At 41.2% G+C, this 21,114-nt stretch overlaps 1 protein-coding gene across 1 annotated transcript in view; it reads left to right on the top strand.

Moving 5' to 3' along the window:
• Window positions 1-20,697, top strand: part of LOC106898629 (mucin-5B) — a 45,092-nt gene extending 24,395 nt beyond the window's left edge. The window contains exons 22-47 of the mRNA XM_014959943.1: window positions 1,703-1,882; window positions 2,268-2,504; window positions 3,190-3,346; window positions 3,535-3,663; window positions 4,102-4,186; window positions 4,380-4,417; window positions 5,657-5,812; window positions 7,022-7,114; window positions 7,808-8,049; window positions 8,562-8,739; window positions 9,043-9,293; window positions 9,718-9,901; window positions 10,410-10,602; window positions 11,277-11,455; window positions 11,968-12,037; window positions 12,182-12,303; window positions 12,669-12,700; window positions 12,990-13,167; window positions 14,165-14,269; window positions 14,895-14,935; window positions 15,459-15,581; window positions 16,235-16,330; window positions 17,220-17,348; window positions 18,860-18,899; window positions 19,621-19,744; window positions 20,324-20,697. Coding sequence (XP_014815429.1) covers window positions 1,703-1,882; window positions 2,268-2,504; window positions 3,190-3,346; window positions 3,535-3,663; window positions 4,102-4,186; window positions 4,380-4,417; window positions 5,657-5,812; window positions 7,022-7,114; window positions 7,808-8,049; window positions 8,562-8,739; window positions 9,043-9,293; window positions 9,718-9,901; window positions 10,410-10,602; window positions 11,277-11,455; window positions 11,968-12,037; window positions 12,182-12,303; window positions 12,669-12,700; window positions 12,990-13,167; window positions 14,165-14,269; window positions 14,895-14,935; window positions 15,459-15,581; window positions 16,235-16,330; window positions 17,220-17,348; window positions 18,860-18,899; window positions 19,621-19,744; window positions 20,324-20,498 — 3,537 coding nt within the window. The 3' untranslated portion in view covers window positions 20,499-20,697. The remainder of the gene's footprint in view (window positions 1-1,702; window positions 1,883-2,267; window positions 2,505-3,189; window positions 3,347-3,534; window positions 3,664-4,101; window positions 4,187-4,379; window positions 4,418-5,656; window positions 5,813-7,021; window positions 7,115-7,807; window positions 8,050-8,561; window positions 8,740-9,042; window positions 9,294-9,717; window positions 9,902-10,409; window positions 10,603-11,276; window positions 11,456-11,967; window positions 12,038-12,181; window positions 12,304-12,668; window positions 12,701-12,989; window positions 13,168-14,164; window positions 14,270-14,894; window positions 14,936-15,458; window positions 15,582-16,234; window positions 16,331-17,219; window positions 17,349-18,859; window positions 18,900-19,620; window positions 19,745-20,323) is intronic.
• The last annotated feature ends 417 nt before the right edge of the window (window positions 20,698-21,114 follow it).

Below are 21,114 nucleotides of genomic sequence, written 5' to 3'. Positions count from 1 at the left end.
GCTGAGAAAGGTCTAAGTACTTGGTGTTAACAGGGCTGGACACTTCTTCAGGTGAGGGGATAGATGCAGGAAGTCAACAGCACTCTATATATATATGTGTGTCTGTGTGTGCGTGTGCACCCATGACATTAGTGCTACAGGAATGATGTTAAAGTTTTTAGAGGAGCATGTTTCTTTATGAAGGTTTGAGCACAAGGCAGATATAACTACAGAGATAAGAGTTTATTCCCTCCAGCTCAGGCTTAGCATTTCCCAGAAGTCTACACAAAAGAGATTTCTCCCATAGTGGGGGGTGAGGGGATGCTGAGGCAAAGCACCATGACAAGGGGTGTTCTAGCATACCCAATTGCTGGTGCACTCAGGAGCTGCTACACCAGAACATATTTCAACTACAATGAGGACAATGTATGCTTGCTGTCATGAGACCCCACCTGGAGTACTGCATACAGCTCTGGGATCCCCAACATACAAAAGACACGGACCTATTGGAGTAAGTCCCACAGAGAAGATCAGAACTATATATATATGTGTGTCTGTGTGTGCGTGTGCACCCATGACATTAGTGCTACAGGAATGATGTTAAAGTTTTTAGAGGAGCATGTTTCTTTATGAAGGTTTGAGCACAAGGCAGATATAACTACAGAGATAAGAGTTTATTCCCTCCAGCTCAGGCTTAGCATTTCCCAGAAGTCTACACAAAAGAGATTTCTCCCATAGTGGGGGGTGAGGGGATGCTGAGGCAAAGCACCATGACAAGGGGTGTTCTAGCATACCCAATTGCTGGTGCACTCAGGAGCTGCTACACCAGAACATATTTCAACTACAATGAGGACAATGTATGCTTGCAGTCCAGAAAGCCAACTGTATCCTGGGCTGCACCAAAAGAAACACGGCCAGCGGGCCGAGGGAGGTGATTCCTCTCCTCTCCTCTCCTCTCCTCTCCCTCTCCCTCTCCCTCTCCTTCTCCCTCTTTGCTGTCATGAGACCCCACCTGGAGTACTGCATACAGCTCTGGGATCCCCAACATACAAAAGACACGGACCTATTGGAGTAAGTCCCACAGAGAAGATCAGAGGGCTGGAGCACCTCTTCTATGAAGACAGGCTGAGAGAGTTTGGGTTGTTCAGCCTGGAGAAGAGAAAGCTCTGGGGAGACTTTATTGTGGTCTTCCAGTACCTAAAAGGGGTCTACAAGAAATGTGGGAAGGGACTCTATCAGGGAGTGCAGTGACAGGATAATGGGTAAAGTTTTTAAATGGAAAAAGGATAGATTTAGATTCGATATTAGGAAGAAATTCTTTACTATGAGGGTGGTGAGACATTGGAACAGCTTTCCCAGGGAAGTTGCGGATGCACCATCCTTGGAAGTGTTCGAGGGCTTTGAGTAACCTATTCTAGTGGAAGCTGTGCCTGACCATGGTAGGAGGGTTGGACTAGGTGACCTTTAGAAGTCCCTTCTAACTCTAACCATTCTATGATTCTATGAATTTCTGTGGCAGTGAGGTAAGACTTGTCACATACGGGCAGATGTTTCCCATTGAACTCAGTGGGTCTTTTCTGTGACTTACATGTCTAGTGACAGACCAGCGAGTAGTATAAGACTACATAAAAATAAGATGAAGGATAAGAGGCAGAATGCCAGCGCTGTTACACTAAGTTTTTTTTTTTTTTTTTCTTCTGTGTAATGTATCTGTTCCTTGTAGAGCAGAGAAATCAGGCTCTTGGAAGGAAGAATTCAGGAGATAGCCACTGATCCAGGAGCTGAGAAGAATTACAAAGTGGATCTCAGAGGAGGTTATATTGTGATTGAAACAAATCAAGGGATGAACTTCATGTGGGATCAGAAGACTACAGTTGTTGTTCACGTGGCGCCATCTTTCCAGGTACATATAGGATGGACTGGAACATATGATAACAAGCTAAAAGTTATGCATCCAGAACTGGAGCCCCATTTTGAAAAACAGGGCTTGGAAAAGTGTTTGGTTCAATGGACAAGAAGAAGCAAGCAGGTCGTATCTTGTGTTTTATTTCATTGATCAGTCAGTATGAAACTGACCAGAATATTTGGAACTAGAAGTAAAGCCAGACACTTTGCAGTATTGGAGGACAAAGAGAAGTGAAGTCAAGCTTTTTCTAAGCTGCATTTTGATGGCTGTTTAGAAATTTGCAGCTTTTTTGCCTTGGCCTGTCCTATAGTTTATTTCTGTCAAACACTGGGCTGCACTCAAAATAACAAAACCATTTACTGTGCCTGTGCAAATTACCCAGGGAAAAGTGTGTGGTCTTTGTGGGGACTTTGATGGCCGCTCAAGGAATGACTTCACAACCAGAGGACAGTCCGTAGAGATGAGCATCCAGGAGTTTGGAAACAGCTGGAAAATAACAAGCACCTGCTCAAAAATAAATGTGACAGACCTGTGTGCTGATCAGCCTTTTAAGTCTGTCCTGGGACAGAAGCACTGCAGCATCATTAAGAGTAACATCTTTGAAGCCTGTCACAGTAAGGTAATCCTGTTCTCTCATCCTCAGTATTTTCACACTAGGTATTTGTTGCTATTGTACAGCACATTTGCACACAAATTTTTACTATTAAACACTGTTACAAAGCATCCTTGAGTGCAAGGGCTACCTCTCTCAAAACCTCACTTTTAAGGCACAAATTATCTAAACAGGAACAAGGCTACTAATTCTTAATGGGAATGTCTATACAAAGCTTCAGTGCAGTTTAATAAGCCATTTTAATGCTGAACTTGGCTTAATTTCTGGTTACTTCATGTTGGCACAGGTTAAAACACGAGAGACATGAAGTTCAGTGGAAATAGGATTTCATTCTGTATTCACTTAATCACTATCTCTCAGTTAGAGAGTACACACTATATAGTGCTACACAAAGCAATGTAGTTCAGTCCTGCAGAAATTACATTAGAAAGAAATTTTGAGCATAAATGCCAGTATTGCACACATGAGAATGAGAAGATTTAGAGTCCCATTCTACCAGGCAGGTGAAAATAGAAAATTACCTGTTGTAAAATATCATAGCTCCTTCATGACAATCCCAGACTGTCACAGACTCAGCCTGGTTCTGCCAAAGAAGCTGCCAGTGGATGGCAGAAGTTCAGAGCCATTTCTCTCATTAAAACACAGTACAGCAGGTACATCTGTGGTAACAGATCTGTTGGTATTTTAATAGGTGAACCCAATACCATATTATGAATCTTGTGTTTCTGACTTCTGTGGCTGTGACAGTGTGGGAGACTGTGAATGCTTTTGTACCTCAGTTGCTGCCTATTCAAGAAGTTGTAGCAGAGTTGGTGTCTGTATTGACTGGAGAACACCTGCCATTTGTCGTAAGTATTGCATTGAGAATGCACACAGAAAAGCAGTGATCCATGAGCTCGGGAACATGGGAGATAAAGAAAAGCAAAATTCTGACATTGTCGTGCATGTGTGACTTAGCAAGCTCTTGTTTGCAAGATTTAGAAAATAACCCCTTCCTGGTGTCTGAGACTTGGAATTTTTTATTCTTCTGTTCCAGCTGTTTTCTGTGATTATTACAATCCACCTGACAAACACGAGTGGTTTTATAAACCCTGTGGAGCCCCTTGTCTAAAGACCTGCAGGAACCCACAAGGGAAATGTGGGAACTTGTTGTACAGTTTAGAAGGTAATTCTTACTTGACTTTGATGCAGTTTGTGGGAGTTGAAGCTATTAGTATGGTTTTAAATGTCTTAAGCATCAAGGTTGCTGGAAGTATATCCTGTTTGCCCCAGAAATTAATTGACTATGCCTCGCCCGGGCTAATTCCCCAAGTGATGGTGCCATTCATAGCATAATTTGCCTATTGCCTTTGAATCTAGTCAGAGATAAAAGGTCATTCAGTCTAAATCTGCAAAGAGTAATTATCTGTTGACGGAGTCAATTAAAACTTTTGGAAAAGAAGGAAAAAGAGGTTGTGGAGAAATAATCGGTAGTATAAAGTACATTCATAATGGGATTGCGTTCATTTTGGGATCAAATCTGCATGTTATAGAGGTATTAATGTGTGTTCTCTGGATCTATGTAAAGCAGAATAATAATGCTTTGTTTACTTTACCTTTCTAGGCTGTTACCCAGAGTGTAGTCCTGATAAGCCATATTTTGATGAGGAGAGCAGAGAGTGCGTCTCACTCCCCAAATGCACTTCATGGTAGGTCAGTTGATGGTGAGAGAGGTAGAATAGGACTGGAAAGGACAAGCTAGGCAAAGTTAGACTTACAGTCATAAGCAGTGGCAATTATCATTAAATCCTCGAGGAACAGGCTTTTATGTAAAAGTAGATACCATTGCAGGCATTGTTATTCTACATACCGATGCAAGTTTTCTTTTCTCTTTATCTTCAGTGATCCTGAAGAGAAACTATGTACTGAAGACTCCAAAGGTAATTTTTCACCATCCCTCACCATTCATTGAGTGATTATGATAGGACTGAAACTGCCCAACAGCGTATGTTACTTCTGGCATACTGGTAATAGGACTCCAGCTAGCTAGTTCAATAGGTGGATGCACAGCAATACAGATACACTTTGATAAGAAAAATGCAGCCTTTGACCTGAAGAACTGTCTAAAGGATAATCATAGGGAGGAAGGAGAAAAGCAATGAAATGTGGGATTCATCTCATGCACATAAATACCATTTTTCCCTGTTTACACTTTCATGGTAGTCAGTGAAGACAGAAAGTAGTCTAAAGCAGGCCATTCATGGTACCCGTTTTAATGAGCACTTTTAGAACAGGGCAAATCTTGTAGAGGTGCTATTTCCTGACCGCTAATTTCATAATAAACCCAGACAGGTAGCTTATGAGAGACATGTTTGTGTTCTTAAAGGACACACTTCCATAAGGTATGGTACCCACATAAATACCATTTTTCCCTGTTTACACTTTCATGGTAGTCAGTGAAGACAGAAAGTAGTCTAAAGCAGGCCATTCATGGTACCCGTTTTAATGAGCACTTTTAGAACAGGGCAAATCTTGTAGAGGTGCTATTTCCTGACCGCTAATTTCATAATAAACCCAGACAGGTAGCTTATGAGAGACATGTTTGTGTTCTTAAAGGACACACTTCCATAAGGTATGGAAGTTCATTCCTGTATCCAGGAGGAGCCACATCTCAAAATGCAGGGTGACCCAGCAGTTATAATAATAGATATATTCCCCTGGGTTCCTGAATGTAAATTCTCCAAAACCTGGAGAGCTTCTCATGTATTTAAATGAAATTGTTTATGACTGCATGTTCCTCAATAGTGGATGGAAATGGCTGTGCAACACCTTCTGAACCAATGTTTTATCAGTCAGCAAAGCAATAATCCCAGTCACGTTCCCTGCCAAGAGGGAATGCATCTGGTGTTATTTCTGATGCTTTCATCAGCCAGTAATTCCTCTATGTGAGCTAACTCTAAGAAACACCAGCAACAACAAAAATCTAACACACTTTAAATGAATGAGGTAGACTCCCAGTGTAACTTCTCAAGTAGAAACTGAGAAAGTTTTTCAGCCAGGTAATTCATGTTTAATGATATGAGCTACAGAAAGGTAAATCCAGAGTTTGGTTTTCTTTTCATTTGTATTTATATTACAAGCGTCCCGTTACCACAGCATTTGCTCTTTTGGTGCCTCAGATTGCCTTTGCTGCTACAATGGAAAGACATACACCTTAAATGAAACTGTATACAGCCAAGTAGATGGGACTGAGTGTGGTCATGCTGTCTGCGGCCCTAATGGAGAAATCATTAAAACATTCATCCCTTGCAGAACACCATCCACACCAGCTCAAGGTACTGGATTTGTAAGAGTTTTGATGGTGATCTTATGAAAGTCTTTAATGGTAAAAAGAATCCCCCATCTTGAAAAAGGATCCTACTGCATGTCTAGGGTAAGAACATAATGTAATGCAGTTGAAGGAGATTCAGGAATGAGGGGTCAGAGCTTCTGGGTCTCAAGGTGGAGAGAAAAGTGTAGTTTTTATAGATTCTTACCGTCAATGGGGTAAGGAGACAATAGAGAGATTTGGCCATTTTTCACTACAGCTTTCTCCTTGGGCATACTACAGTTGACACTCTCGTGTTGTTACTCTTAATATGTCATACTTCTAAACCTTGTTTTTCTCCTTCTCATCACCTATATCACACTATGTTTCTTATTGTACTGTTTTATGCATTGGAATAAGTCAGTCTCAAATGAGTCAGTGAAGCAAGAAATGAAAGCTGCCTGGAAGTTTAGTCCCTTTCCAAAAGAGAAGCTGCAGGGTGAAGGGGATGCAAATGAACAGAAAATAGGAAATGAAATAATGAAAAGGTGGGATTCTGCCACATGATTATAGCAAAGAAAAACAAATTGCTGGAAAAAATGTGTATTACCCTGGTAGGAAATCATACAATGGGGACAAGGAAAATTAAAAGATAGTTTCTCTACTCAAGTAAGTGGAAGAACTGAAGACTTGATGGTGAGACCGTGTGTTTGGTATTTACTATATGTGTTAACAGGTCAAATAAGAAGTATAATGGAGTAATAGCCACGAAAGGAAGAACTGTTGAAAGCAAAGCATAGGTATCATAGTAAAACGTCTAAATGATTTGTCTGTATTTAAACGAATGGTTTCTTCACAAGAAGGCATTAAAATACAAAATGAAGTGCCACTGGAAACTACCTCTCCAAAGTCAGGTGAAGTCCTGCAGGATTAGAAAGTTCAAAGAAACCTTAAATTGGAGTAAGCAACATTTAAGGGTGTTTTATTGTATTCTATGTAGAAAGAATCTAACTACAAGGGGGAGTGTTTGTGTATTATTCTAATAGTATATAGTGTAATAGAGTATATATAAATACAAAGAAGATGGTTTTAGTCTGTACCTGTAATGAATGTGGTGAGGGTACGAAAAGGATTACTTTTTCCTCTTTTTGTGATTGTATAGAATGTAACAGATGTCACAGGGCTTGAAAGTGGAGTAACAGAGGGAATTAGTATTAATTTATTTCATTTCCTGCAGAACGACATATGCAACCTGTAACATCTGCACCTCCATCATCAATGGTAGCCACTCCCTGCTTCTGCAAAGACAATGGACAATTGATAGAAATGGGTGAGGAACCAAGCATTATTTTTTTTTTCCTGCCCCATCTATGTGAGTACATGTACTGTTAGATAACGGTGGTTCAGCAAGCGCTCATTGAGCCTGCTGCAGTTACACATTACCACAACTTGTTACATCTTTGAATTGTAACTAACACCTGAGGAACTACAACTCTCCCATATTCTATAACTTTATCCTGGTTTGGGTATCCCTGGTGTAAGGAAGCTTATAGCAGATGCTAATTCCAGCACAAACCCTGAATCCCAAACTGCTTAACACAGGCTTGTAATCTGCAGTCATATTCCAAAAGCAGAGGAGAGAAGACTCTTCTTCATCTCTCAGTAGCTCCTGAACCACCTATCTCCTGGTCTTTGTGAAGACCAGATGCAGTCAGTGACGTATTCAGTATTCTCTCCTCTTGTACTCGTTTTCAACTCCTAGTGATATACTTAAGAGCAGAATCGCAGATTGGCCACCTGTGGCCCTCCCTCCGCCTTTACTATTTGTATGAATTGAGCTCCAATTCAGTCACTGAATTCAAGGAGCTGCAGATGGACAGTCACACCTGAACATGGCCATCTGGTACAGGTAGATCCAGCTAATTAAATACAGGGCTGAGTATGTGGTCAGTCTGTAATTGGCCTTGAGAGTTACCAGTTTCGTGCACAGTCCAGTGCTAACAGTCGGGTTTTGGCTTTGCAGGACAAAATGTTTCTCTGCCAGTGAATATACCAGGTCATTGTGCTTACTCCGTTTGCAATGCATCGTGTCAGATAGAATTAATTTGGACAGAGTGTAAAATTGGTCATACTGAGGCCCTCAAGGTCTGTGATCCAGGCTCTGAAACCTGTCCACCAACATCTGCTCCCAGTGCAACAAGCCGAGTTCCTGCTTCCACGAAACCTCCTGTGAGCGATTGTCTCGGGCTCATTCCTCCCAGAAAGGTGAGAGACTTGAAAGAAGAGGTGTTTCTTCAGCTACAGCATTACCTGCAGCCAAGAGTTGGTGTTCTCTTCTGAAGATGGTAACCACCACTACAGCTGGACTGTAGGTGCGGGAGAAATAGATGATTTAGAAGTATACCAGAAGCCCCCCAAAAAATCAGGGAATAAATTGAAGATTATTCTGATCACCTGAAACATCTAAATGATTGTATGTAGGCAGAGCTACCTAAGCTGAAGAAAGGCTAGGAAACCACATCTGGTAGTGTTCCATCATCATAATCGGTTAGGACCTTAATATTGAGTCCTATACAAAATGTTGTAGAAGAGAAGTAGATATCAAGGCTCTATTTATTGCTATGTGTTTCACATTGCCTGATTTTCAGAGAAAGAATAGATAGCAAATAACACCACGCTAGACAATTAATGGAGCGTAGTTGCTGGGTGTAATTTTAAAGATTTCATTACGTTATTTTGTTATGTGCCTCCCCTCTTCTTTTTCAATCCGTCAATAGTTTAATGAAACATGGAACTTTGGAAACTGCCAGATTGCTACTTGCTTGGGAGAAGGAAACAATATTAAACTGTCCAGCATGACTTGCCCTCCTCAGCAACTGAGACTCTGTGTCAATGGTTTCCCATTCATGAAACACTACGATGAAACTGGTTGCTGTGAAGTCTTTCAGTGTCAGTGTAAGTACTGTGGCAGGAGAATTCCTGAAATTTATGTTATGTTCAGCTGGGCCTCACGAAAAACAAATTTATGTGGTCAACATCTATATTACATTCATATTAATTAGTAGGATGTAATAGAGCAGAAGTCCCATCTAAAACATGGGGTGTCAAGTGCAGATAAGAGTGTCCTTGCTAGGCTAACTTTTCTTTATTAAACTGGTTATTTCAGCTCTCACTGAAAACGAGTAAAAGAGTTAAAACCAGCTTGTACTTACAGGAAGCTCAGAAGCCAAACTTGAAGTCTGTCACTCTGTCTTCCAGGTATTTGCAGTGGATGGGGAAATGAGCACTATGTGACTTTTGATGGAACATATTACCATTTTAAAGAAAACTGCACCTATGTCCTTGTAAAGTCAATTCATCCTGAATCTCACAACTTCTGGATTCACATAGACAACTACTACTGTGGTGCCATTGATGGAGCAATTTGTTCAATGTCCCTTCTCATTTTTCATTACAACTCTGTTGTTATTCTGACACAAGCAATGGAACAGGGAAAAGAAACAAACCTGGTAAAGTATTCTGTTAAAATGAATTCTCAATTTTATTTTGCTGTAGTTATATTACTATAGTGCCAGATATCCTGTCACAACAAAGGATGAAGCTTGTAAAAAATGGAATGGGTAGGAAATGCAATTACATGGCTTTCTCTCTCTCTCTTTTTTTTCCTTTGTGTCAACAGAAATTTTTATATTCTTGGGAAATGATCACATGATTGAAAGTTGTTTTTTTCTTCCTGACATGAGCATTCAAAAATAAACTATAACATATTAAAAAGGGAATCATAGAGAATTGCTTAAAGGACTGCCTTTGACAGACTTCATTTGGTGCGCCTGAGGTCTGAATTTGTGCTGCTCTATTTTCCAGTTACACAAACCCCATATGTTACTAAACATGAGGATTTACATAGAGACATTTTGTTTCTCTTCTTTTTAGATTTTGTTTAATGATAAGAAAGTTGTTCCAGACATTTCCAAGAATGGTATCAGGATAACCAGTTCTGGCCTTTATGTCATAGTTGAAATACCTGAATTAGAAGTTTATGTCTCCTACAGTCGACTAGCATTTTACATAAAACTCCCTTTTGGAAAGTTTTATAATGACACAATGGGACTGTGTGGTGAGTGTCTGCATCAGCTGACAGTAATGAAGGCTGTAATGAATTCTGAATGACAGTAATAAAATTTCCTCTTTCTTTTTCTCATCTTGTAAACATCTCTAAATGCTTCTAACTCCAATGATTTCTCTTTCTCACAAATTTTAACAAATGTATCTCTATTTGATGCAAAGACACTGTCAGGAGACAGAGCTTTTAGTCACTTCCTTTTGAAATTCTAAGCCCTTCCTCTAGATCATATCTACTCAATATGCAAATGTATGAAATCTGCAGAGTTCTGTACTAGACAGAGCCATCTCAGTTGCTTTATCCACCAGAAGAAATGCATCAACCAATGCATCAACTCAGGTTTTCATGAGTAACTGCCAAACTATTTCTTCTAGCCTTCTCTTCCTAGAAACAGTTCTTGTGAACTCACAAGGAGGAGAACTTCCCTCCAGATTTCTCTAATAGCAGCTTCATCAGCATCAACTGTCCTTAAACTGTTATTTTGTCTTTATATTGCTACCAGGTACCTGCACCAACCAGAAGTCTGATGATGCTATGAAGAGGAATGGTGAGGTTATCGAGTCCTTCAAAGAGATGGCATTAGACTGGAAAGTGCCAGATCCTACCAACAGATACTGTAATCCAGGTGTCTCAGAACCAGCTGAGATTGAATATCATCAGCACTGTGAGCCTTCCAATCTATGTAAAATCATCTGGTAAGACAACTCCCAAAAGCACCAGAAAAATAAGTCCACAAGATGATTTTTTGCTTCACTAAATGACTTGGGTGAACTGCTTACAGGACGTTATGAAAATATGAAGTCTAGCATACCTTGAAAAACTAAACAGTGAACTGATGTGCGAATGTTGCTGAGTTTGGCAGATGTTTTTCAGCTGCATCATCAAACTCCCTTAATAGTGTCTGCTGCTTTGCACTCTCTCTACCTGTCAGTTCTGGAGAAGCCAATGAGGAACTAGCTATAATTCAGTATCTGAAAGCTCAGGATGAAAAGGAACAGAGTCAGGCTATAGCAAGCCAATGTGTCTGTCTGTTTTTTAAAATAATTTTGTGGTTTAAAACAGGATTGTCAAACATGCTTACATAAAAATTTCAGCATATAGAATTATAGCTATGAGCTGTGTGGGAGACTTTTCTTTAGAGGTATCAGTCCGACATAAAATTGCTTCCTTTCAAAGCATTGTAAAGAATGGGAGGTAAAGTTCCTTCTTAATTAAGTTGTGTGGGCATGTTACCTATTGGTGCAATTTGTAGTTGTATCTTTACCTTGAGGCTTTCCTGGGTAGGGACGGGTTTGGTTCTGTGTTGAATTCGACCTTGGAAGTAGCCCAAGGAACTGAAATGCCATGTCTGTCTGCTTGCTTTGCAAAGGAACCTGACCGAGTGCCACAGAGTGGTCCCCCCACAGCCCTACTATGAGGCATGTGTGGCCAGTGGGTGCTCAGAACAGCACCCCAGCACCGAGTGCCAGAGCATGCAGACGTACGCAGCCTTGTGTGGGCTCCACGGGGTCTGCGTGGACTGGAGGAGACAGGCGAATGGGCAATGCGGTAAGCCTGGGAAAGACCTGCTGGTGGTCAAATGACTCCAGTCTGTTTTTCCCTCACCTACGTGCCTGTTTGAGGCTTCAGTCTTTTTCTGGGCTGCTCTGGACCTGAGAAAAAGCAGGAACAAATCAACAAGCTTGTCCCAGTCCAGAACTGGCGCAAAACAAGTGGGAAACAGGCCCATAGTCTCTGATGAGCAGCTCAGCTGAGGAGCCCTGTGTGTTGCCTGGAGCTTTGTCACTAGATGGCAACACACAGCTTCTCTCTGCGTGCTTTGACCTGCTTAGGGGGAACCTAGTGATGCAGAGGTAAGCACTACTAGTACTGTCCTAAGTACCTTGCTGAATCCATCGATCCCCTCTTGCTGAAGCTGCAGGGACACCCTCGCTGGGTAAGAGCCTGTGCCGTGCAGACTCATGGGGTGAGCTGCGTTAGCGTGTGCAGTCCATCCGTTGTGCATTGAAGGGTACACGTGGCTCTGCGCTCTCTAACCTGTGTGTTGTAATGCTCCACAGAGGCCAGCTGTGCTCAGGATCAGGTATACAAGCCATGCGGTGAAGCAAAAAGAAACACTTGCTTCAGCAGGTGGGTCATGTCCTAAGGCAGTGTTCAAGTCCATCATTTGAAAATCACTGGGGAAGGCTGGAAGTTCAGATTCCCCTGGGATTTAGGTGCCCTGGGACACATTTATGCCTCTTATTTCTTCCTATTTATATTCTAATTGTGCAGAAAGGTCGTTATGGACACCGTCCCCTTCCAAAATAACACACCAGTGTTTGTTGAGGGATGCTACTGTCCTGATGGAAAAATTCTGCTGAATGATCATGATGGCATTTGTGTTTCTGTCTGTGGTAAGAAATAATGTAAATGGTGGGATGGAAAGTGGGGATAAGACCCTGACTGGAAGTGCACAGAAAGGGCAATGTTCTGGGTACAGAGGAAATGGGGGAGATACTGACCCTTTCTAGTTAAGCTGGAAGTGTTTTAGATTGGCAGTTTCTGCCTGCTCTAGTGCAGAAAGTGCAACTTTGAAAAGAACAAAGAGGACGATCTTTAAGATGTTTTGGGGACACAACCTACGACTTTGTACTCTGGAACTCTCTTTGTACTGTTTGTCAGATTTCAAGACCTACCTTCTGTCCTGTCCTGCTGTTTTCCCTGGTTCATTAAAGTTCATTAAAGTTATCATTAAAGGAATCTGTAATTCATTTTATAGGTTGCACTGCAAAAGATGGGTCAGTAAAACAGGTAAGAAAAAGGAAAATACTGTCTTTATACTATAGCTGGGTGCTGTGACCTCTTGTAAAAACAACTGCATGCATTTCTTCTTTTAAGTCTAACCTTAACTACCACTGAATCACAATGGCAGTGGGAAATAAAACAACAGATTCTCCTTCTCCTCCTTTGGGATTTGAACTCTGGTTTTCCTTCATAATACCCGAGGGCAACCCAGCCCTACACTGTCTTGCAGCAGGCATCCATTAATATAATGCTTCTGGTTTTGCTCTCTGAACTACTATCCCTATTGTTTTCACAGCCTAGAGAGACTTGGGAGCAGGACTGTCAACACTGTTCTTGCGATGAAGCAACCTTGAATATCTCTTGCTTCCCCCGCCCTTGTGCTAAATCTCCACCTATCAACTGCACTAAAGAGGGCTTTGTACGCAAAATAAAAACACGTCTGGATGACCCATGCTGCACAGAGACAGTCTGTGGTGAGTAGGTAATTTAGATGTCATAATGCCACATCATTTGCCTTTAGCAGCAATCCTCAAGTGAGATCTGGTACCTCACAGGTACCAGATTCCAATAAACACACTGGAGTGGTCATTTCTTCCACCTACACGCCAGGAGCTCTTGCTATCAGAAGAGACCTCCTCTGGTCCAGCTTTTATTCTAAAGTAGTGCCATGACCATGGCCAGATACTTACATTTTAAAATCCCCCATGGGCCATTGGGACCACCATGTGCTTCACAGGATCCCCTGTCTCTTGTCCTTTCTGAGATGAGAGGTTGATCCTTGCACAGAGATCCATCCAGTAAGGGAGGATGTGCTCATCTTCCAGGCTCCTCCAAGGCCTCCTGTGGAGATTCCTGATATGTGTTTGCCCTCATCTTTCCATTTGCCCCTTCCCATCCCAAAAGCCCACAGGATCTCCTCGTGAGCTTGCTCCTAACCCTGGCCATTCCCAGCACCTATAGTAACATGCAGTACAGGGGACGCTGGCAATGGTGGGGGGATGATTTTTTGTTCCTCATCCCTTCATGCTGCCAAGCAGCAGTCCAATAGGCTCCTTGGATGCCTTGATGGAGCAGTGGGTACTGTCAGGGTGCTTTGTCTTGCATGTCCCCACCTTTACACCTTTGGCTCTCATCTACTGACTCTTTTTTTTTCACTCTCTGACTCATTTACCTTTACCCCAACTTGTTTCTCTGTCACTTCTCTGACATGAGGGTGTTTAGTTTTTCTAGAGATGATATCCAGTGGGGAAAGAGAAGGAGCAACAAAAGCCAGAAGTGTATGCCCAGGGAAGAGCTTTACAGTAGAGCAAGCTTAGAATTACTTCACCTGAACATATCCCAAACTGCAAAAATGTGTGGATAAAGAATAATCTATTCGTACCCAATTTCTTGGATGTTCAAGCTTTGGTCTGCAAGTAGCACTGCTGGACAGAATGCTTTGGCTTACTTTTTCTTTCTTGCCTATTGCAGAATGTGATATAAAAACCTGCATTATCAACAAAACAGCATGTGACTTGGGCTTCCAGCCAGTGGTTGCTATATCTGCAGATGGTTGTTGTCCTGTCTTTTCATGTAGTAAGTACCGTGTTACCTTAAGGTGTTTCATTTATTCCTTGGACTGTTTCTTTTTTTATAAACGAGTCAAAATCACAAGCAGCAGCCTCCCCCCTTCCCTTTCAGTGGTTACAATTGGTGCTTTACTGTTTTTGGAGGTGAAGTGACTAGGTTCTCTGTGGCTACTATTCAGTGAGTTAATGTATTGATCAGATAATGAAGGTTGGTTACATTGAACCCATCCTGAAGCTCTGCTGCCAAGATATTTCCAGATTCACATACCTGACCCAGCTTCTCGTTGGCTCTGTTACCAGAAAGACAGTTAACAGTAAAGAAAATCTCAACTAATTTCAATCAGGGTTTAAACCCATGAGGAAAATAGATTTTTCTATATGGAAAATACCAGGATATAGAATTATCCCCTACTCCATGCATAATATCTGACCAGATGTTACATGTGGGCCTCTGAATAAAAATTAGCAGCACATACTAGTTACTTTTTTCACCATTTTGTGCAAGATATTAAGGCTACTGAATAACTCAGTTGTACTCTTTATTTCCTTTAAGTCTTTCACAACTCAGAGATGAGTAGAGTAACTGTTTACATCATTCCTAGATATCCATTTAATTTTATTTTTTCTTACAGTACCAAAAGGTGTATGTGTTTCAGAAGGAGTTGAATTTAAGGTAGGTCAACTTCCAGACACTTCTTTCCACAGATTAATGCAGAATTTTCTGAAGCTGTTATTGTAAATACTTACAGAAAAAGCAGGACTAGAATGGCCTGTAATTTTCTCCCAGTAGTCTTACATACTATTGGAAATGTTCCTGAATAGGTAATGCTAGAGACCAGTATCTTTTAGAGTCAAGAATTCGGAATTCTGATTGAATACAAATTCTAAATCTCATTGGATTTTGTAAGATGAACTAATAGGTCAAACTGAGTGAAAATTGATGCTTGGAATTCATGAGATAACGTAAGAACTCATTTAAGACAACTGATGCCCTAAGGAGTGTCAGCCTTGCATTCATTTTGTGATACTGACAGTGGGAGGTCTAAAAAATCTGGAGGCTTTCATTTCAGGAAGTTCTTACAAAAATCAACCCCAAGTATAAACATTCGTTTTTGATAGTCCAGGTCATGTACCTTTATTATAGAACTCCCTGAATTCTTGCCATGGCCTGTCTCCTCTCTCCTCTATATTTCCAGCCTGGTGCCGTGGTGCCTAAAAGCTCTTGCGAGGACTGTGTATGCACAGATGAGCAGGACGTTGTGACACAGACCAACCGCATCCGTTGTGTTCCAGTGAAATGTCAAACCACCTGCCAGCAGGTCAGTACTGCACACCCAGCCTCCCCAGCCATGGACAGTGGCTGCTGAGGAGATGTACTGTAAAACTGGGATAGTGTAACTGCTTCCTCACTGAATGACATCAGGATATAAGTTTTTATTAGATTTTTTGTAAAGTCTTTTTTAGGGTACTGGTTATTGTTGCTCTAGCAAATTTAAGAGGTCACCCTTGGAAAGAAGTCCTGAGAGGGAACGATTGCAAACCTGTTAAAGAGAAGTCCAACTGCTGACAGACAATGTTTGTGCCATTCTGTTGGTGTTGCCCATTTTCAGCTTAAAAATTAAGATTGTAAAGAAACTGCACAGTAGACACTCCTCAGTACGCATGAGCTGGAAGTGCACCAAACTGTTCAGTCTGTTACTGAATGTAAGCAAATAGTGGTTTCCTTTCTGTTCTTGCCCAGATAAGGCGAGACCCACCACCGATCCTAAAAACTGATAAAACTATTATCCTGTTTCCTGAAGCCAGCCAGACCCGCACCCACCAAGAGACCAATGGATACCTAAAACATAGGGCAGGAAATAACTAAGGCACGATCTTCACATATCTGACAGCAGCAATTCTTGTGGATAATCATATCAGACCAAGTACCCACATCAGGTAACATGGCTAAATGAAAACTTTATTCCCACAGGGTTTCCGCTACGTGGAAGAGGAGGGTCAGTGCTGCAGCCAGTGCCAGCAAGTGGCATGTGTGGCAAATTTTCCATTTGGCAATGTGACCATTGAGGTAAGCACTCCCTGGCTCTGCACACAAGGCTGCTTTATCATAAAGACCCCAGCATTTTTTGAAATGGTGTGGTAGATTTTGAGGCTGGGATATCCCTATTTCCAAGGTAAATGCAGATGTTTATACAGCTGCTCTCTGCTGTGTGCACCTCACTGGCACCACCATGTTGAAAATTATGCATTTCTGGCAGGAATGGAAATCACATTACCACCCCTCCTCCTGACATGCAACAGAGAGAAAGAATTTGGAGGGGATGGTGACATTGTATAATACTGCTCTTGCAGAGATACATGAGCTGGCTTCACATCATGCTGCTCCGATCTGCAAACAGTGTCATCATCTTGCCCTGGAGATATAGGGCTAAATAGAGTGAGTGAGCCGATATAGCTGTACTACCACTAGATCTGATTTTGTAAAGGCAGAAATCAAAAGTGGCATAACTGCTGTAGTGTCGTGACTCAGTAACACATACAGGTAATACACCATGTCTTGTGAGCATAGCATTGTGTAGACTGGCTAGCTCTTTGGTTTTATTACAGCCTGCTCTTCCTGTGAACAATTAGTGATGCTATGTCAACCACTGACTAATAGCTTATCTATTTCATCCATTTATTCCTTGATAATTTATCTTGCAAGCTAACTTCTTGTGTGCCAGTATACAACTATTATGTTTCCATGACGAAGCTATGCATTTATCTATTATGAAGACTTTTCTCCTCTTTCACACTCTTTGTTTTTCTTCCATCTATTAAAAGAGTGTTTAAATCCTTTAAAAAAATTATTTTTCTTTTGTGTGTATTTTATTCCACATTGAATGTATTACTATTGTGTTGTTCTATTTTTATTGCTATACTATATTTGGTTGGGTTTTTTTCCTGTTTTTATTCAGGTTGGAAAGAGTTATAAAGCTCCATATGATAACTGTACCCAGTACACATGCACTGAATCAGCAGGCCAGTTTTCCTTGACTAGTACAGTAAAGGTCTGCCTACCATTTGAAGAATCAAACTGTGTACCGGTAAGTATTTTAGAACCAGAAAAAAATGCCTCTGGAAGAGCTGTACTGATGGTCTGGGGGTTTTCTTTACTGTTTTGAATGAGCCACTTCAGTAATCCTTGACCTTTCTGAACTGATCATCCTTGTTTGAAGGAAATGTGCTTTTTCAGTCCTGAATGAAGGGTCCCATGGAAGTAAAACAAACTATTTGCAAATAACCCACACATTTTACTTGTTAGGGGATAAACATTAGAACTTGAAAGAGAAGAGTACTGGGGCAATAGCAAGGTGAGATTTTTCATCACTTGAGAAGCACCAGTGTTATGAAATGCAATTGAGCAAATGGTAACTAACCATCGACCCCTGGGGGAACCAATGAACACAGTCTCTTCTCATACATCGTGCATCAGTAAGCAAAGTACATGGATTAGCAAGGGGTATCATTCATGCCCTGGATTTCAGCAATTAGTGGTTTCCAGTAACTTTCAGAAGCCTGATGGGGCTTTGCAGCAGGTTTGAAAACCAAAACAGGGACAAAGATAGCCATTGACTTGAATTACCCATTGGGAAGGTTCTGCACAGGTTCAATTCCAGAAGCAGCTATCATTCTCTGGGGCTGCATTTTATGTGCTCGCTTCAATAAAATTATAAAATTATAGAAATAAATTAAGGGCCTGACCTCTTGGGAAGATTATAAGAATGCAGTTAGAGTATGCAGGGATGAAATGAGGAAAGCCAAAGCCTCCTTGGAATTAAACCTGGCAAGGGACATCAATGTGTGTGTTTTGAGCTCCCCGGTTCAAGGACAAGAAGGAAACTGATGGAGAGGGTACAGCAAAAAGCTACAAAGATGATTAGGGGCCTAGAACACCTCTCTTAGGAGGAAAGGCTGAGGGACTTGGCTCTTTCTAGTATGGAGCAGAGAAGACTGAGGGAAAGATCTGATCAACACCTATAAGTACTTAAAGGGTGGGTGTCAGGAGGATGGGGCCAGTCTTTTTTCAGTGGTGCCCAGTGACAGGAGAAGAGGTAATGACCATAAACCTGAAAAAAAGTTCCATCTAATCATGAGGAGGAACTTCTTTCCTTTGAGGGTGGCAGAGCCCTGGAACAGGCTGCCCAGGGAGGTGTTGGAGTCTCCATCTCTGGAGACATTCAAAACCCGCCTGGACACGTTCCCATGCAACCTGCTGTAGGTGGACTTGCTCTGGCAGGGGGGTTGGACTAGGTGATCTCCAGATATCCCTTCCAACCCCACATCATTATGTAATAGAACCTATGTATGGTCAGGCAAGTGTTACAGGACATTTTACTTGCCCTGAGAGGATACATAATTTTAAGAAAATTCACTCCGTTCCTTGCTGGATTTTTTTTTAAGAAGTTTTATATATAGTTGGTACACAAATAAGTCTGATGAAGAAACTGTGTTGCTTAGACTTGAGGGAATATATCTGAACTCTTATCATGGCTATTAGCTGCTTAGCAGTATATGCATCTGCTAACTGTTATGGTTCTGTTTGCTTTCAATGCAGGGGACAGTTGATGTGACTTCAGATGGCTGTTGTAAGACATGTGAGTGCATTAAATCACTGATTCCCTGTTCCAATACTGTTAGGTTCTCCCTGCTTGTAGTTCTGTTTCTGCATGCACTTGAGAGTCGGCAGTTTCTACAGACTGGAAGACTGTTCTTACAGCAGCAAAGCTGTTTTGTACCCACAGCTGAGGTTAAAAATCCACTCAGAGCTGAGGCTAAAAACCTGCCTTAATGTCTTCCAGTGGGGAAACTAAAATTCTTTGATCTCCTTTTCTGTGTTTTAAATAAGTGAAATACTGTTAGTTTGGAGTATACTCCTGATAAGAAATTTGTAGAAAATATGTTCTGTATTCTTTCATCTAGAAATTGCATGGAAAAAGGGGTCTTTTTTTCTGTAGCATCCACCCAGAAATCATAGGTGGTTATACAGTAATAAATGTCATTTATAGTAATTTTAAAAAACCCGAACCCTTCATGTCTTCTTTAGGTCTTGGTTCAACAGCATCTTTACATACACTTATACATAACTCTTCATATAATCTAGTCCACAAATAGAAAAGTGCCTTGATCAGCAGAAAATTGCATTGTTGAATTAGTGTCTTTTTGCACTCCCATTTGGTTTTTCGGTTATACATTTGAACTGTAAAAAGTTTTAGCAGGATACTCTAGTATAGTCAGCCCCTAGTTTCCTAGCAGATACCTTTCAAAACTTTTATTCCCCAGTCTGAAGAAGTCTAACAGAAGTGTTCTCCTACACAGGTATTGACCTGCCACATAAATGCAAACGCAATATCAAAGAACAGTATATTATTCACAACAACTGCAAGTCAGCTGCTCCAGTTCCAGTGCCCTTTTGTGAAGGGACCTGCAGTACATATTCTGTGTAAGTAGGAAACATTTCTCTGTCCTCTCCCATGTCTGGTCTTCCTGGGTTCTTTTTTGCAGCTGTTGTCCCCTTCCCACTGTTTAGAAGTATCTGGTTGGGAAACTGGGTGTGCAGAACAGCAGTCATTACGAATACGACTAAATGTGTGACTAAATGTCCTTAGTGTCACAGGAGTGCCTTATGTTAGGAAAATTGGTCCCTTTGAAAAGACATCAGCTATATTTATTAACTACCTGTTCTTAAACATGTCTTTATGTGGATTTTTAACAGCTCAGGTGTTTAGTGGAGTTTCTTCCTGCTCTTTGGTCTCTGCAGGAATTGTTCCTTTCTGTTTTGCCAGAATGGGCCTAATTGAAAATCCACTGAAGTTACTGGAATTTTCCTCATTGATGTCAGAAGATCTGGCCCTGCATGGCCAGTAGCATCCTGAGGAAAGACTGTTATGAATAACCAGAAAAAATGATAGGAAATTTTGCTTCTCTGCTCCTTAGAAGTACCTCTATTTGGAGCAGCAAATATGAATCAGTTTGGGAAGGCACTGGGCAGCAGATTGATGTGCAAATCTCATTTCTGTAGGTATTCCTTCGAGGCCAGTGAAATGGAACACAGATGCATTTGCTGCCATGAAAAAAGGAGTCATGAAGTGAAGGTGGAACTGGTTTGCTCTGAGCATAAGACAGTCCAATTCACATATGTGCATGTAGATGAATGTGGATGCGTGGAAACAAAATGCCCAAAGAGGAGAACATGATTGTAAACTAAAGGAAATATTTCAGCTCCCATTTAATGCTTCCTTAGCAAGTGAGTAGTTTAGAAAGCATCTGTGAGTAACCTTCAAATGCCCATACTTCTCTCTTGTGCTTTTTCCTTCTGGTATTACATGTGGTTATGGAAAATAGCTAAATATTTTACTCTAAATGTTTGTAGAATAAACTGCATTTCAAAGAGAACTTGTTCTGCTGTTTCAGTTTTGCTGCTAATGGGACAAGGTGGCTACTATCTTTTATGTCATTGGTATATAAACCAAGGTTAGTTATATCAAGGTTATAAACGAGAAACTCTAGAGACAGCTGATGCCTTTCAAAAGTCCTGTCTGAAGAAAGTGTACAATATAAAACCATAACCACACGCATCAATTCATTTTCCTTAGAAGGGGAACAGCAATCACTTCCACAGCTGCAGTTTAGTCAGAGAGGCACGACTCAGCTCAGGGGCACTTTTGCATTCTTCTCCCCAGTGGTCCTGCACCTACTTTGGCTGTGACTCTGTGTGGCTGGAGGAACAAAAGATGCTTTTTTCCTTCTGCACAGCAAGCGCTGTATCAGGAGTGTAAAAACATGTTTTACATATGCACTACAAAATTACTG

The sequence above is a fragment of the Calidris pugnax genome, unplaced genomic scaffold (assembly GCF_001431845.1).
Source record: "Calidris pugnax isolate Ruff unplaced genomic scaffold, ASM143184v1 scaffold435, whole genome shotgun sequence".
In the NCBI taxonomy this organism is placed as follows: Eukaryota; Metazoa; Chordata; class Aves; order Charadriiformes; family Scolopacidae; genus Calidris; species Calidris pugnax.
Note: the sequence above shows the minus strand (reverse complement) of the source record. Positions and strands in the feature narration are given on the sequence as shown.